This window comes from Panthera leo, chromosome F3 (genome assembly GCF_018350215.1).
Source record: "Panthera leo isolate Ple1 chromosome F3, P.leo_Ple1_pat1.1, whole genome shotgun sequence".
In the NCBI taxonomy this organism is placed as follows: domain Eukaryota; kingdom Metazoa; phylum Chordata; class Mammalia; order Carnivora; family Felidae; genus Panthera; species Panthera leo.
Window position 1 is genome coordinate 2,122,350 of NC_056696.1, and position 17,293 is coordinate 2,139,642.

At 43.1% G+C, this 17,293-nt stretch overlaps 1 protein-coding gene across 5 annotated transcripts in view; it reads left to right on the forward strand.

Annotated features, from left to right (window-relative positions):
• The window catches only part of DNAH14 (dynein axonemal heavy chain 14), a 407,059-nt gene that overhangs the window by 193,299 nt on the left and 196,467 nt on the right, over positions 1–17,293 (forward strand). For all 5 annotated transcript variants that reach the window (XM_042925989.1, XM_042925990.1, XM_042925991.1 and 2 more), the window contains 5 exons: positions 625–746; positions 2,564–2,735; positions 11,202–11,306; positions 11,395–11,513; positions 12,262–12,336. In XM_042925989.1, coding sequence (XP_042781923.1) covers positions 625–746; positions 2,564–2,735; positions 11,202–11,306; positions 11,395–11,513; positions 12,262–12,336 — 593 coding nt within the window. The remainder of the gene's footprint in view (positions 1–624; positions 747–2,563; positions 2,736–11,201; positions 11,307–11,394; positions 11,514–12,261; positions 12,337–17,293) is intronic.

Consider the following 17,293-nt stretch of genomic DNA (forward strand, 5'->3'; position numbering starts at 1 on the left):
AGAGAGAGGGAGACACAGAATCCGAAACAGGCTCCAGGCTCTGAGCTGTCTGCACAGAGCCCGACGCGGGGCTCGAACTCACGGACCGCAAGATCATGACCCGAGCTGAAGTCAGACGCTTAACCAACTGAGCCACCCAGGTGCCCCATAATGCTTATTATATTTAATTAAAAGAATGCGGGGCGCCAGGTGGCTCCATCGGTTAAGCCTCCGACTCTTGATTTCGGCTCGGGTCATGATCTCACGGTTTGTGAGTTTGAGCCCCGTGTCGGGCTCTGCACTGACAGCTCAGAGCCTGCTTGGGATTCTCACTTTCTCCCTCTCTCTCTGCCCCTCCTCTGCTCACGTGCTCTCTCTGTTTCTCTCAAAGTAAATAAATAAACGTTAAAAAAAAATTTTTTTAAATAAAAAAAAAACAAAACTGTGAGTACTGATGTAAAGCCTCTCTAAAAGACACTGTTAGGTAAAAAAGCCAAAAAAACAAAACACAAAAAAGTTAGAAAGCAATGTGTATAATATGAGTGCATTTATGTAACATGAATGTAACATGTACTATTTATGGTTACATAAATGCAGCCATATTATACACCTTGTTTTGTGACCATGCATGTGTTTATCTTACAGGATCTTGTGGAAAAGTGGGATCAGAACTTGTCTCTCTTCTCTTCTACTCTTGAGGAATCGATGAATTGTCAAAGAAATTGGCTTTATCTGGAACCAATCTTTCATTCTGTGGAAATACAAAGGTAAAAAAAAAAAAGCTATATAGAGGTTAAAAAAACATATGGTGGGTATTGCCTGTAATCCCTGAGAAGTCATTTGTTCAATGAACATTCTAAAATAATCTGCCACGGGCACAGGAGTAAATTGTGCTGAATTATTATTTTTTTCTTTCATGAAAGTTTGCAAGCATCAGCTCTTTAAAAAAGTCCTGTTTCTCAATTTTAGATATAAAACTGTTAAGGATTGGGTAAGAAATGCCAGGTCATTGTAATCGCTAAACCACAATACCATGTGTCTACTTAGTTCTATTCTAAGAACTAAGGGGGGCGCACTATTAGTGTGGTGTTGATATGAGCAATACACATGTTTTTAATAGTCTACATACATGAATGGTAGTTTGTTTCTTTGGACCACGTGAAAGAATGGAGGTCCTAGACAGTTGGGGGAAATTCTCCCTTTTCTTTTTATTCACGGCATTCAGATTACTTGGTCTCTCTTTAAAGTCACTGGTCTTAAGTGTGCGTAACTTGTGACATCTGTGACATTTACATCTGAAATAAGTAGGCATCACAGAGCACGTGTTTGTAAGGTGTTAGAGCAGATGAAGGGAGACCTTGGATATCAGGTTAAGTATTGCGAAGTTTATTTTAGGGGCAGAGGGAGCTTCAAGCGGCTCACGAAAGAAAACTGTGTAGGTTTGAGTACTGCGTTGCAGAGAACAATATCCATTTTTGTAATACGTGTATATTTCTTGTCGGAGGACGGCTTTCTAAAGGGCTTGGGTCAAGCTCTAGTTATTGGGTAGTTCTCACGGGAAACCACATACCTGAGGAATGTGTCCTTTGTGGTTACAACTTAACGCCTTAAATTCAAACTTCAGTAGTTCTCTTTACTAAAGACTTAACCGATGGAGAGATACGACTTCTGGTTCAGAGTGTCACCATGTCGTTCTTCCCAGGCTTTGCTATTTGCTCCCTTTACATGAAAAGGGAGCATGTAATTAAGGGGTGCTGAAGACTCCTGCACCCCAGTGCTAAAGGAAAGGAAACACACGTCTGCCATGGCCCTGCCTTTGAGAAGTGCAGAAGGATGGTGGGCCCTGATTCTGGGGGGAGTGTGAAAGAGAGGAAGGGGAAGGGAGGTTCATTAGCAGGGAGAATTCCTTACAGAGACCGTGTGAGGGACAAGGATGCAGTCCATTCCCCTCTCTCCAAACTCCCCGTGAGGTCCCCCCAGAGCCTCCTGTTGCAGTCGGGAGGGTGCCCGACAGAGGGGAGGGTGAAGGCCCCTCCTTGATAGGATTTTTGCTGAGCTGAAGAAGTTTCTAGGCCCATCGCCCCAAATGGGGAATGGGATAGTGGTGGGGGGCTCGTGGAAGAGCTTGACAGGTATTGCCCTGGGGTTGGAGGCATCGGAAATGAGGACCTGAGTCTTCTCTGGACAGAAGCACGAGAGCACCTAGCTGCTGTGGGCCACCGGTCTCAACCGCAGGCGATGTTGCCCTCTCGGGGACATTTGGAGAAGCTAGTGCCAAAAATAGCTGCTTGGAGAAGCAGCTCTCTAAGATCCCATTTCCTCTAGAATTGCAGTAGCCTTTGTTTTCCTACATCCTAGGACACAAATCACTTTTACTCACGTTACGTAGAACTGTGTTTATCTGTCTCGGAACTCGCACCAAGTATAATCCCGTTAAATGACGGATGGATGTCTGGTTTGTCACAGATTTCCTACGTGTGCGTCGCTGTATATAATAAAATATCTGTAGTTAATGATCGGCAAAAATAAAACATGTCACGACATTTTTAAACAGATGACGTTCTCTCTCGTTCCCTTCCTAAAGGCAACTCCCTGTGGAAGCAAAACTCTTCTCTCAAGTGATCTCCATGTGGAGAGAAATCATGTCAAAAATACAGAACAAGCTGGATGCTTTGCGGATCACCATTTCTGCAGGGGTCCTTGAAACTCTGCAGAATTGCAATCTGCATCTTGAACATATAATGAAAAGTCTTGAGGTAACACCGGCAATCCGAAAGTGGGGAATGATTGTATCTTCGAAATGTAACGTAGGGCATGACGGAAACGAACCCCAACGTGGATTTTCTGTACTGTAGCTGCCCACGATATTTCCAGCTCTCGCCAACTACAGGGTTAATGAAAATACTATCAAGTCAAACAAAGAAGTGGATAGACCGATCTAAATGGCCTGAGACAAAACCAATTTTTCAGTGCCTAGGTTTCCTTCTCTTCACATTGGGAATAATGGCGGTGCCTACCTTGAGGGGCTTTGTGTTAAATAAGATAATGCGTTTACAGCACGAGAGCTGGCACAGAGAAAGTATTTCATGAGTGCCAGTTCTTTATAGTGGCACTACTGTTGCTATCAAATTGACAAAATCAGCCAAAGTTGAAATTGAAAATAGTTCGATGGTTTTATTTTTTTTAATTTTTAAAATATTTTTTAAAGTTTATTTTCAGGAGAGAGATAGAGCGCTCGAGCAGCGGAGGGCCAGAGAGGGAGGAAGAGAGAGAATCCCAAGCAGACTCTGAGCCATCGGCACAGAGGCCGGCTTGGGACTCAAACTCACAAACCACGAGATCATGACCTGAGCTGAGATCAAGAGTCAGATGCTCAATCTACTGAACCACCCAGGCGCCCCTTTAATTTGATCTTAAATCCAGTATAGTCAACATGGGGCATACTACTAGTTTCAGGTGTACGATATGGTGATTCAGGACTCCTGTATCCTACGGTGCTCATTGTGATAGGTGTACTTTAATCCCCTTCACCGATTTCACCCACCCCCCCCCCCACCTACCCTCTGGTAACTGCCTGTTTGTTCTCTAGAGTTAAGTGTCTGTTTCTTTTTTTTTTCCCTTTGTTTATTGGTTGTTTCTTAAATTACACATGTGAGTAAAATCATATGGTATTTGTGTTTCTCTGACTGACTGACTTCACTTAGCCTTTTACCCTCTACAAGTAATCCATGTCATTGCATATGGCAAGATTTCAGTCCTTTTTATGGCTAATGTTCCATTGTGTATATACACCACATCTTCTTTATCCATTCATCATTCAGTGGACACTTGGGTTGCTTCCGTAATTTGGCTATTGGCGATAGCGCTGTTATAAACATTGGGGTGTGTGTATCCTTTTGAATTGGTGTTTTCATATTCTTTGGCTAAATACCCAGTAGCGGAATTACAGGATCACATGATAGTTCTATTTTTAATTTTTTGAGGAACCGCCATATTGTTTTCCATGATGGCTGTGCCTGTTTACATGCCCACCAACAGTGCCCGAGGATCCCTTTTTCTCCACATCCTCGCCACATTTGTTGTTCCTTGTGTTTTGGATTTTAGCCACTCTGACAGGCGTGAGGTGATATCTCATGGTGGTTTTGATTTGCATTTCCCTGATGGTGAGTGGTGTTGAGCACCTTTTCATGTGTCCGGTAGCCATCTGTATATCTTCTTTGGAGAAATGTCTGTTCATGTCTTCTGCCCATTTTTTATTTGGATTATTTGGGGGGTTTTTTGGTATCAGGATATATAAATTCTTTATATATTCCAGATACTAGCCCTTTATCAAATATGTCATTTGGAAATACCTTCTCCAATTCTGTAGGTTGCCTTTTAGTTTTGTTGATTGTTTCCTTTACTGTGCAGAAGCTTTGTATTTTGATGTGGTCTCACTTGTTTATTTTTGCTTTTGTTTCCCTTGCCTCAAAAGACATATACAGAAGGAAGTTACTATGGCCAGTGGCAAAGAGGTCTGTGTTCTTCTCTAGGATTTTAATGTTTTCATGTCTCACATTTAGGTCTTTAATCCATTTTGAATTTATTTTTGTGTATGGTGTGAGAAAGTGGTCCAGTTTCATTCTTTTGCATGTAGCTATCCAGTTTTCCCAGCACCATTTGTTCAAGAGACCATTTTTTTCCCACTGGATATTCTTTCTTGCTTTATCAAAGATTAATTGACCATATAATTATGGGTTTATTTCTGGGTTTTCTGTTGTATTTCATGGATCGATGTGTCTATTTTTACGTCAGTACCATGAAATCTGGGATTGTGATGCCTCCAGCTTTGTTCTTTTTCAAGATCACTTTGTCTACTCAGGGTCTTTGGTGGTTCCATACAAATTTTAGGAATGTTTGTTCTCATTCTGTGTAATGAGAACATCCTGGGAATAAATTCCACTTGATCATGATGAATGAATTTTAATGTATTGTTGGGTTCGGTTTGCTAGTATTTTGTTGAGGATTTGTACATCTATGTTCATCAGAGGTTTGGCCAGTATTTCTCTTTTTTTTTTTTCTAGTGTCTTTCTGTGGTTTTGGTGTCAGGGTAATGCTGGCCTCATAGAATGAATTTGGAAGCTTTCTTTCCTTGTCTATTTTTTGGAATAGTTTGAGAAGAATACGTATTAACTTTTTAAAAAACGTTTGGTAGAATTTACCTGTGAAGCTTCTGGTCCTGGACTTTTGGTTTTTTGGGAGGCTTTTAATTACTGATTCAATTTCATTGCTGATAATCAGTCTGTTCAAAGTTTATGTTTCTTTCTGATTCAGTTTTGGGAGGTTATATGTTTTTAGGAATGTATCCATTTCTTCTAGGTTGTCCAGTTTGTTGGTATATAATTTTTCATAATATTCCCTTATAATCTTATAATCCTCTGTATTTCTGTCTTGTCATTTGTTATTTCTTTTTCATTTCTGATTTTATTTGAGTCTTCTTTTTTTTGGGGGGGGGATGAATCTGGCTAAAGATCTATCAATTTTGTTGATCTTTTCAAAGAACCAGGTCTTCTTTTCATTGATCTATTCTATTGTGGTTTTTTAGTTTCTGTTTTGTTTATTTCTGCTCAATCCTTATTATTTCCTTCTACTGATTTTGAGTTCTGTTCTTCTTTTTGTAGCTCCGTTAGGTGTAAGGTTAGGTATTTGAGATTTTTTTTCTTCATTGAGGTAGGCCTGTATTGCTATAAACTTCCCTCTTAGAACCACTTTTGCTGCATCCCAAAGGTTTTGGACCATTGTGTTTTCCTTTCATTTATCTCAATGTATTTTTTAATTGCCTCTTTGATTTCTTGATTGACCCACTCATTGTTTAGTAGCATGTGTTTAACCTCCACGTATTTGTGCTCTTTTCAAATCTTTTCTTGTGGTTGATTTCTAGTTTTGTAGCATTGCAGTCAGAAAAGCATGGCATGACCTTGATTTTGTTAATTTGTTGAGACTTGTTTTGTGGTCTAACATGTGATCTGTTCTGGAGAATGTTCCCTGTGCAGTTGACAAGAATGTGTATTCTGCTGTTCAGGGAGGGAATGTTCTTAATATATGTTAGATTCATGTGGTCTAATGTGTCATTCAAAGCCACTGTTTCCTTATTGATTTTCTGTTTGGATGATCTATCCATTGATGTAAGTGGATTGGTAAAGTCCCCTACTACCATTGTATTACTGTTGATTATTTCCTTAATGTTTGTTATTAGCTGATTTATGTATTTGAGTGCTCTCATATTGGGTACATAAATATTTACAATCATTCTATCTTCTTGTTGAAATATTCCCCTTATGATTACATAGTGTCTTTCTTTGTCTCTTGTTACAGTTTTCAATCTAATGTCTACTTTGTCCAATATAAGTATTGCTACCCTGACTTTCTTTTCACTTACTTTCTTGATATATGCTTTTCTATCCCTTCACTTTCAATCTGTAGGTGTCTTTAGGTCTGAAATGAGTCTTTTGCAGGCAAGATGGGTCTTGCTTTTTTATCCATTCTGTCACCCTGTGTCTTTTAATTGGGGCGTTTAGTCTGTTTCCATTCAGAGTAATTATTGACAGGTATGTACTTATTGCCATTCTGTTACTCATTTTGTGGTTGTTTTTGTGGTTCTTCTCTGTTCCTTTCTTCTCTTGCTGTTTTCTCTCATGGTTTGCTGACTTTGTTTAGTGATATACTTAGATTCTTCTCTCTTTATTTTTTGCGTATCTATTACTGGTTTGGGATTTGTGGTTCCCATTGGGTGTGTATATAACATCTTATGCATATAGAAATCTATACTAAGTTGATGGTCGCTTAAGTCTGAGCCCATTGTAAAAGTACTAAATTTTTACTCCTCTCCACATTTTATGTATATGGTGTCATACTTTACATACTTTACTTTTATTTTGTGAATCCCTTGACAGATTTTTACATATATACTTATTTTCACTGCTTTTGTGATTCCTGCTTTTCTTACTCCTGTTTATGGTCTTTCCTTTCCACTCAGAGTCCCCTTTATCATTTCTTGTAGGGCTGGTTTAGTGGTCATGAACTCCTTTAACTTTTTTTGTGTGTAGGAAGCTCTTCATCTCTCCTTCTGTTCTGAATGATAACCTTGCTGGATAGAGTATTCTTGGCTACAGGTGTTTTCCTTTAAGCACTTTGATTATATCATGCCCCTCCCTTCTGGCCTGCAAAGTTTCTGCTGAAAAATCAGCTAATAGCCTTTTGGGGTTTCCCTTGTATGTTACTGTTTTCTTTTCTCTTGCTGCTTTTATAAATGTTTACTTATTTCTGAGAGAGTGACAGAGAGAATATAGGCGAGGGGCAGAGAGAGAAGGAGATAGAGGATCTGAAGCGAGTTCTGTGCTGACAGCCCAAAGCCCATTGTAGTGCTTGAACTCACAAATGGCAAGATCATGACCTGAGCTGAAGTTGGACACTTAATTGACTGAGCCACCCATGTGCTCTCTCTTGCTGCTTTTAAAATTCTCTCTTGATCACTACTTTTTGCCTTTTTAATTACTATGTGTCTTGGTGTTGACCTCTTTGGGTTGGTTTGTTAAGGGTTTTCTGTGCCTCCTGGATCTGAATTTCTGTTTCCTTCCCCAAATTTCGGAAATTTTCAGCTATTATGTCTTCAAATAAATTTTCTGCCCCCCTTCTCTCCCTTCCCTTTCTGGGATCCCTATAATGTGAATGTTACCGTGCTTCCTGGTGTTTCTGAGTTCCCTTAACCTGTTCTCAGTTTTTATTATTCTTTTTTCTCTTTTCTGTTCAGCTTGATTGCTCTCCATTACTCTGTTCTCTAGGTAGCTGATCCATTCTTCTGCTTCCTCTAGTCTACTATGTATTCCCTCTCGTGTATTTTTAACTTCAGTTGTCTTTTTCGTCTCTGATTTCCATCTTTGTTGAGTGTCTCACTGAGATGCCCCACTGTCTTCTCAAGTCCAGTCATTTATGATGGTTACTTTAAATTCTGTCAGGCACATTACTTATCTTTCTTTCATGTAGCTCTCTTGATGTGATTTTGTTCTGTTCTTTCATTTGGAACCTATTCCTCCGTCTCCTCATTTTGTCTACTGCTGTGTCTGTGTCTCTGTTAGCAAAGTCAGTTGTGTCTCCGGCACTTAAAGCAGTGGCCTTAGGAAGACGAGGTCCTGTAGTGCCCATGGTGCAGTGTCCCCTGTTCACCGGAAAATGGTGCTTCAAGGGTGTCCCCTCTGTGCGTTGCTACAGGGGTGTCCTACTGTGGCCGAACTGTGTTCACCTTCCATCCGGTCGTCTGCAGTGGCTCTGCCTGTTGTGGGCAGGGTCCGGTCCCTGTGCGGTTAGTCAGTCGGTCTGGGGCGTGGCGGATCAGACCAGGAGTTTACTAGAGATGCAGTAGCTCCAAACTGCAGGACACTTCCCCTGTGTGGTCCGGAGAAACTTTTATTGGTGGGCGAGGCCGCAGTCAGACCCGATGTCTGCCCCCAGCCCACCGCTAGGGCTACGGTCAGACTGGTGTGTATGTTATCCTCCCCTTTCCCAAGGGCAGGACTCACTGTGGAGTGGTGTGGCCCCTGTCTGGGCTGCTCGCACACTGCCAGGTTTGTGGTGCTGCTTCGATGGGGTCTGGTCACGAGCGTATTAGACAGGGTGGATCCGCAGCATGCACATGGATGGGAGCACTGTGCTACCATGGTCTGTGCAGGTGTACTGTGGGAGGGGACCTAGAGCTGAGGTCTGGCTGGAGGGGGACTGTACACACCCGAATAAGGGGAGTTGCTGTTAGCAAGTTAGTTCCAGGAGGTGTCAGGATATCTAGGCTGGGGGGAAGGGCAGGAAATGGTACCTGCCAGCAACTTTGTTCCTGGAGAACTCCCGCACCGATCTCTGTCGCTCCAGCACAGCTACTGATTTTTAAAATTCTAGATTTTTTAGTCCTGTTGGTTGTAAGAACTTGTAAAATTTGACCCGTCTCATTTTCCAAGCCAGATGTTATGGGGATTTGTTTTTCTCATGCTGGCTCCACATGAGAGGCTCTGTTTCTCTCCCTTCTCTGTACCCATTCTCTCCTTCAGACAGACTCCTAGGTCCATTTGGGTCCTCAGCACCTCTCTGCCCTTCCTCTCTTCCCCACTGTGACCTCTTCTCTACATTTAGTTGTGTGTGTGTGGGGGGGGGATTGTTCTGCCAGTCTTTGTGTCATTTTCTGAGTTATATATGCTGACGTGGGTGTTATCTAGGTGTACCTGGGTAGTGGGGCAAGCCCGGGTCCTCCTACTCTGCCATCATCCCTAGAAGTCCTAGTTTGATAATTTTATAAAGTAAGTTATTGATTACATACATTTAAATTTCCAGGGCACCTAGGTTAAGTGGCTTAGTCGATTAAGCATCTGAATCTTGGTTTTGGCTCAGGTCATGATCTCACAATTTGTGAGATCGAGCCCCACGTCAGGTTCTATGCTCAGTGCGGAATATGCTGAAGATTCTTTCTCTCTCCCTCTGCCCCCTCCCTGGCATGTGTTCTCTCTACATCTCTCTCTCTCTCTATCTCAAATAACAAAACAAAAAACACCTTTGCCAGAACATTAAATTGTCATCTAGACATACATATTTTTTAAAGATCAGGTTTTAATATTTGAGATTCGGGGTGAATATATTCACTTCATAAACCAAGATCTCTTTCCAGTTTTTTATCTCTTTTTCCTTGTTGAACACAATTCACAGTGGTTGGAATGACCTCTCCAGAATACCTACATATGGCAGTTTCAGCCTATTGAAAGTTCTGTGCCCAGGAAGACCTTCTGCTATATGAATCCAGGATCTGAGGCCCCTCCCGGAGGGATCTGGTTAATAATAGCAAGTTTACTGAGTAGGGACTGAAATAAGTCTTCTCATTATTTCTAGCGCATCTTTGGACTATTACTAAGCATCATTACCACCCAGGGATTTTCCATTTATTCATGTATTGAGCACCTGCTTCATACCAGGCACTGCAGCTGCATACTGGGACTCCCCACATCCTCCCCTCCTATTACAGAACTCGAGATCTATTACAGGAACCAGAGTAGAGAGATGCTAGCATGTGATGTATGCTGTGATGGGTTGGATGGTATGGTCACATGAAAGGAGACAGATTCACCCCTTGCCCCGGGGGAAGTGAGAACTCACCTGGGTTTGGGAAGAAGTGTGTGAGTTAGCCAGGTGAAAGGGTCCGGGAGGGGGTGGCTGGGAGGAGCACCCTAGGCCAGGGGGAAGGACACGAGCAAGTGTGGCACGTTCGGGAGTTGTAAACGGGTTGGTACAGAGGATGCCTTGGTCGCAAAGGGGCAAGAGGGGAAAGGGGAGATTCTCCGGGAAGCAGGACCAGATGATGAAGGGCCTTGAATGTCATTGGATTTTGACTGGGGGAGTAAAATGACTTGATTGAGAAATGTGTCCGTAGACGGGAGCACAGAGTATGTCTAGATCGGGGGCAGTGGGAATACGTATACAGAAACCAGTTAAAAGGCTAGAAGTCCTGGGGGGACTGAGGGAGGACGATGGTCAGGATGAAAGAAGGTGGACCGGGAGCTTCAGGTGGGTGTGTGGAGGAGAGAGGACAGAGGCCCAGGGTCATGGCCACGGGAGGGGAAAGTGACTACACTGCAGGGATAGGAAGTAGGGGGAGGAGGCTTGCGTGGAAACAAGTGAATTCTGTGCATGTTGGAAATCTAATTCTTACGGGGCAGTCAAATGAACATCTTTGATCAGCATTTGGACGCGTAGGTGTGGGACACAGGGAAGTGACAGGAGCCACGGGCCAGGTGCCCAGCCGGGCAGGAAGTACAGTGGCAAGTGGGAGGAGAGAGGGGCTGGGGAGCGTGGGCTCCATTAGCAGGGGGGCCACCGGCAGAGGGACCTTGTCCTCAATGGGACCACAGGGTCAGGCAACAGCAGAAAGGTGGGGCCTGGGGGCCCACAGCGCTTCATGAGTGGTATCTGTGCACATGTGTTCACCTGCGGGACTTTTGCTTTTATTTTCATTTGTTTTAGTTTTGTTTATTAAGAATTGTTTTTAGCAATTTAAGCATAGATCGAGCACGGGTCACCCTTTTACTGGTAGTCTGCACACTGCAATTTAAATACTGTGGGTTTTGCGTGTAAACAGAGGCCCAAATGGGGAAGTGAGTCATAGCATAATTAATCATAGATTATGAACTCTCATTTCTTTTGGTTCTGGACAGGACTACCTTGAAACTAAAAGAATGGTTTTCCCCAGATTTTACTTTCTCAGCAACACTGAACTTCTCGACATCATAGCGAATAGCAGAAATCCAGAGTCTATACAGGTAATGTCATCATTCCACGCTCAGCGATGCTATTTCCCAACCAGGTCAGAATTTCTCAGCGGTGCTGACATTCGTTTCTGGTCCATAGCCTCATCTTGCGAAATGTTTTGAAAATATAAAACAGTTACTGCTGTGGAAGCAAGAAATTGGGCCCCCTGCCGTCATAATGCTCATATCCGCTGAAGGAGAGTGCCTTCTGCTGCCCAAGTACGGTTTGTAGGTTACACACTCAGCATTCCCAGCCTGTAAAACTTCTTTATTGAATAATCTGCTTGGACATTTCTGATATTTCACGGAAGTTTGCTGAGCCAATGATTTCTCCAAAACTAATGTACTTATGCAGAATTTTACCTTTCCATTTCTGTATTTGTTGCTTTCGTCCTGAATGCCACCACGAGGTTTTATTCTAGGAACTTAGGAAGGAGATTGGCAATTTGCTTGGGGTTGTTCATGCTGCTTCCCCTGCCTCCTCCCCGACCCCGGGCCCCGTTGTGAATGTCCCCAAGTTAGCCAGGTCCTGCTGCCACACTGGTCCAGTTTGCCAGCCAGCCTTTGGCGTGTGCTTCCTGATGTGAGCTGATTAAAAAGGCTACGCCCATGTGCTCCCATCACCAGCCTCCCTAACCCAGCCCTGCCCCAGGCCGGCTGTTGAAAAGAACCAGGGAGGAATACAAAAACGCTTTGTAATGTAATTTATCTACTTTGTCAGTTCACATCTTACTGGAAACTCTTAATTTTGTAAACCCCTGGTTTCGACGTCAGGATTTCCTCAAGTTAGGTGGTATGTCTTCCGTGTAGATTTCCAAATTAAGATCTAGAATAAACAAAATTACAGATTTATGATCTTTTGGCCTGTGAATGTTATAAGTGTAGAAGACTTAGTCTACAGCCTTATCAAAGGAACGAGACATGAATAAAAAGAATTCTTTGCAAATTATTTTTGAAAAAAATATAGGAAAATTCGAGTAAGAAGTGCCGTGGAACAGTGGCTGGTAAATGTGGAGAAAAGCATGTTTGATGTGCTGAAAAAGTGAGTACGATTTTTAAATCCTAAGATTACATTATATATATTTTAAACTCAGTTAATTATTTATTAATCTAAGTGGAAAGTATCCGCAGAAATGTATGGAGTAAAGTCTTTGAAATGGGCTTTGATAGAACACGATGGCGTATGGCTGAATGGAAAATAATCATTTTTACAATGTGAATGTCTGTTTGAGAGCATCATCACGGACCGCACTCAGGCGGTTTTTGTGTGCTTTGAGACTCGCAAGTATCTTCAAACTGGCCCGGACCTGAACCTGGGGTGGGCATCGCCACCTGCTTCCAAAAGACCCAGCTCGCCTGGCTTCTGCTTCCTCACACTGTTCGGTTCAGTCTTCATAATGTTCTCCTCCTTACATTTCAGTCTGTCGTTGGCTGCTGTTCTTGAAGGAAGAGCTTCAGAGTGGGAACTTGTAAAACTAATTTGACTAGAGCAGTCTTGTACATTTCTAATTATTTATGGTCGATTCTAGAAAGGCTACTTACTGGTTGGGGGGCGCCTGGGTGGCTCGGTTGATTAAGCATCCAACTCTTGATTTCAGCCCGGATCATGATCTCATGGTTTGTGAGTTCGAGCCCCACATCGGGCTCTGTGCTGACAGTGTGGAGCCTGCTTGGGATTCTCTCGCTCCTCCTCTCTCTCTGCCCCTCCCTGGCTTGCTCTCTCTCTCTCAAATTAAATAAAAATAAACTTAAAAAAAAAAAGAAAGGCTACTTATTGGTCTTGAGGTTTTAATATCTGTATTTATTAATATGATCCTGAATGCCCATGCAAGGCTTCTAGAGTAGAGTAGATTATTATTTACTTACATAAATAACCACAGTGGCTTTCCCTGGCTCTGGTTTTTCCCTGGGGTGATGTGATAAGGGCCAGATGTCATCTTATGTGTGAGGGCAGGAACTCCTGTGGGCAAGGACGCCCACCACCCCCCCCCCCCCCCGCCCCGCAAAAGGCATCTGGGCATTTGAGAGACCAACAGATTTCCACTTGTTACTCTGGGAGTTTTCTGGTTAGAGAGTCTTGTCATTTGCTAATAATGATAATACTGCTACTAATGTCTCTTTACAGTCCTTTTAAAAGTGTCACTCCTTTTCATGTTGTTTAGGATGACAGATGTACAGTGTTGAAAAGCAGAGGTGACAGTGAGCATCCTTCTCTTGTTCCTGACTTTACTGGGAACATCTCTAGTATTTCCCCAGTTGTAACGATGCTTAGATTTCTGGAATATACCCCTCATCAAAGTAAAGAGTTTTGTTCTATTCCTTGTTTGCAGAGTTTTTAATAATTAAAGGATGTTTATTAAGATCAGAGGGTTTTTTTAATGAAACTATCAAGAATCCCAAATAGTCTTTCAACTTTGATTTGTGGTTGTCATGAATTACAATAACAGATTTCCGTATGTTGAATTTTCCTTGTTTTCTTGTTCATTCTTTGGTCCACTTACTTTATTTTTTAGAAAACTGTGTTAAACATTTCTTCCTTTTCTGTGGATTTTTATCCTTTTCGTATTTCTAGCATTTCTTTCTTTCTTTTAAAAAATTTTTAAAAAATATTTGTTTATTCTTTGAGAGAGAGAGAGAGAGAGAGAGGGAGCATGAGCGAGAGAGGGGCAGAGAGAGGGGGAGACAGAATCCAAAGCAGGCTCCAGGCTCTGAGCTGTCAGCACAGAGCCCCACTTGGGGCTCGAACTCACGGACTGTGAGATCAAGACCTGAGCCGAAGTCGGTCACTCAACCGACTGAGCCACCCAGGCCCCTCTTTCTTTTTTTTTTTTTTTTTAGTTTATTTATTTATTTTGAGAGCGCACGCATGCGTGTGCGAGCTGGGGAGGAGCAGAGAGAGGAGAGAGAGGATCCTAAGCGGGATCCACGATGTCAGTGCAGAGCCAATTCAGGACTCGAACTCACAAACCGTGAGATCGTGACATGAGCCCGAGTCAAGAGTTGGATGCTTGCCTGAGCCACCTGGATGCCCAGCACTATTTTTAATAAATAAATGCTTCACCACCCCTGTTGCCTCCCTTAACCTTGCTGCACGTCTGCAGAGTCCCTTCCGTAAACTCCCCGAGTACCCTCGTGTGTGCTCCTTCCCGCGGTTTCCTGTTGTATGTCTTCTCGTGACTGGGCTCTTGGTTTCGGGGGGGTGGGGGGGAGTTCACTTACCGTTGTTATATTGAGTTTCCTCATCTCTTTTGGGGTTGACATGCCAAAGTCAGAGACACTTTTTCCTGTTGAATACTCTTAAAGTGTTAATGCAGTCAAAGCCTGTGGTAAAATCCGATTTGTCCCCAGTGTGCATGGTCACTCCAGAATGCCCTCCCGTCACCTCCGGAATCATGTGGGATTTTATTCCAAATTGAACTCCCTGTGTATGCATCTGTAATTCTCTAGTGTTAGTAATTTTTTGGTCTGTTTGGTTTGGTTTTTGTTCATGATGGATTCATACGTCTCACGCTGTAGACTTTAGTTTCATTCTGCTATATATTTCCAAGTAATTTTTTCAGAAAGCATCTGTGAGTGGCAAATATTTTTATTTTGCTCTCCTACTTGCATGCTAATCTGAATGGAATTAATTTCTAAGTTCAAATCCAACGTGTTGAATGCTAGCTCCCCCAAAATATCACCAAAGCGATGCGTTGGTGAGGAAGAGCTGAGCGGATCGGGTCAAGGAGAAACACCGCCAGACCCTCGGAGCACCAGGCGGGCAGGACAGAGCCGGAATGTCTTCTGGGATGCTGCAGTGTGGCGTCAGGCGGGCCTCTCAGTGGGGGGCTTGATGACACCTGGGTCAAGAGCAGGAGACAACAGCGCAGGGGTGGTGGACATGCAGGGTCTGCCCTTTTCTGCCGGGTTTTGGGAGAAGCATCGATTTTGTTCTGATACGTGACCATTCTGCAGGTCAGCCCAAACTGAGGTCTTCTCTCACCTTTGGAGAAGTTACTTTTATTTTATCGAGTGTTGTAGGACTTGGCAGTGTTCTGTCTCTCCAGGTGAGGTTCGTATTCAGAAGTGACACTCCCCTCTGGCTGAGCGATCGTCAGCCGCCGCCCACCCGTGACATGCATCGGGTCCCGGAGCCTCGGATGTGTGCTCGCTTTGGGAACGGAGCTGCGCGAGGCTGCGTGGGCTCCGTTCACACCGCGCCCCTGGGCAGACCGGGTTATTCACGCTCACACCGGCGAGTCCCTATCCCCCTGCGAGCAAACACCAGTGCGTAATCGCAGCGGGCCGCCCGCCACGGCTGCAGTTGGCAGGACGGACGCGGGGCCCAGTCCGTGGTGGCTCATCTCTCAGCGTCTGCAGATTCCTTCTGTCTCTCCCGGAGCCTGCACACCCCCTCTGTCACCTCGCGGGTCACCTCGCTGGTCCCGGAGTTCCAGCCCCGCTTCAGATCTTCGTCCTCTTAGGGGAAAATGCCAGGGTCCCCTTCCCTTGTTTGCTCTCCCTCCCTCTCTCCCCACCCCCAACCTCCCTTCCTCTTTATCTTCCCCATCCGTGGTTCAGGGTGTGTGCTGTGATTTCGGGCACTGCTCTGCTGCTCCCTCCAGCATTCACCCTAGGACACTCCCAAAGTCCCACCCCCGCCCGGAAGTCAGCACAGGGCAGGTGGTGGAGACACAGGCAGAGGTCACGGCTCTCGTGACCATCCGAAGATCCTCCCCGGGTGCTGTTGTGTTTGTCGCACCCGACAGTGGTGTTCTTTGGTTTCTCTGCTCTTCTTTCTGTAATTCAATCCGTTTGCTGTCTGTCTGCGAGAGACTTTCCACGTCGCCAGTGTCCCAGAGCACACTTTGTTGTCGTCCAGTGTGGTGTGCATGTGTGTGCATGTGTATGTATAAAATATGTAATATGTGTATTATATATAATATTCGTGTCTCATCTGTCATTTGAAAGAATATGGTTCAGGATGAAGACAGGATTGTTAAGTCAAAAATCTTGATCCACTCACACTATAGACTATAAAAAATCAGAATAAATATTTCCCAAACCCTGGGGGAAACAAAATAAAGAAAATACAGTGTGCAGTGGGTGGGGGGAGAGGGTCAAAATAAGAATAAGATCCTAATTAAAAGATCTTGTCAAAAGATAAATGGAACTGTATCCTGTTTGAGAGATACAGCCATGCTACAAAAAGTTATGAATAAAAGCAATAAAGACAGTTCATGGAATAACAAACCAAAAGAAAACAAACACTAAATGAAATAAAAGACCAATTTAATTGATTAAACATACATTCGCCACTGATGTTGTCTTGAAATCTATAAAAAGTCACTATAAATGTATTTGCCCTCAGTGGCAATGATAAAGAAGAAAATAATAAAAACAGACACCATTTGCAATTACAGCAAAAATTAGAATCAATATTCATTTTAAAAATCAAATAAATTCTAGGGGCACCTGGGGGGCTCAGACGGTTGTCTGACTCTTGGTTTCAACTCAGGTCATGATCTCTCGGTTGGTTCTCTCTCTCTCTCCAAATAAATACACATTTTTTTAATTAAAAAAAATAAAAATCAAATAAAGTCTAAATAAAGATTGATAAATGAAGTATTAGAAGAAAACAGATTTAGTGTTGAGAATTTCTAATTTCAGTGAGAAAATGTGTGAGAATTTCAGTGAGAAAATGTGAAGAGTCATCAATTTGACTATATAGAAACTTAAAACTGTGAGTGAAAAAAACCCACCGTAACAATATGAAGACATATACTGATGGCACACATGAACTTTAGTCTTAAAGAAAAATTTCTACATATTTTTCATAAATCCTATTTTCTTCATTATGACTCATTTTTAAAGTTAAATGCAAGGCTTTACTGCTAAAGTTCATTTGGTGATTTCAGCCCAGTACTCCATCTTGTACAAATTAGTATTATTTTTTAAACATTTTATTCATTTTTGAGACAGAGAGACAGAGCATGAGCATGGGAGGGGCAGAGAGAGGG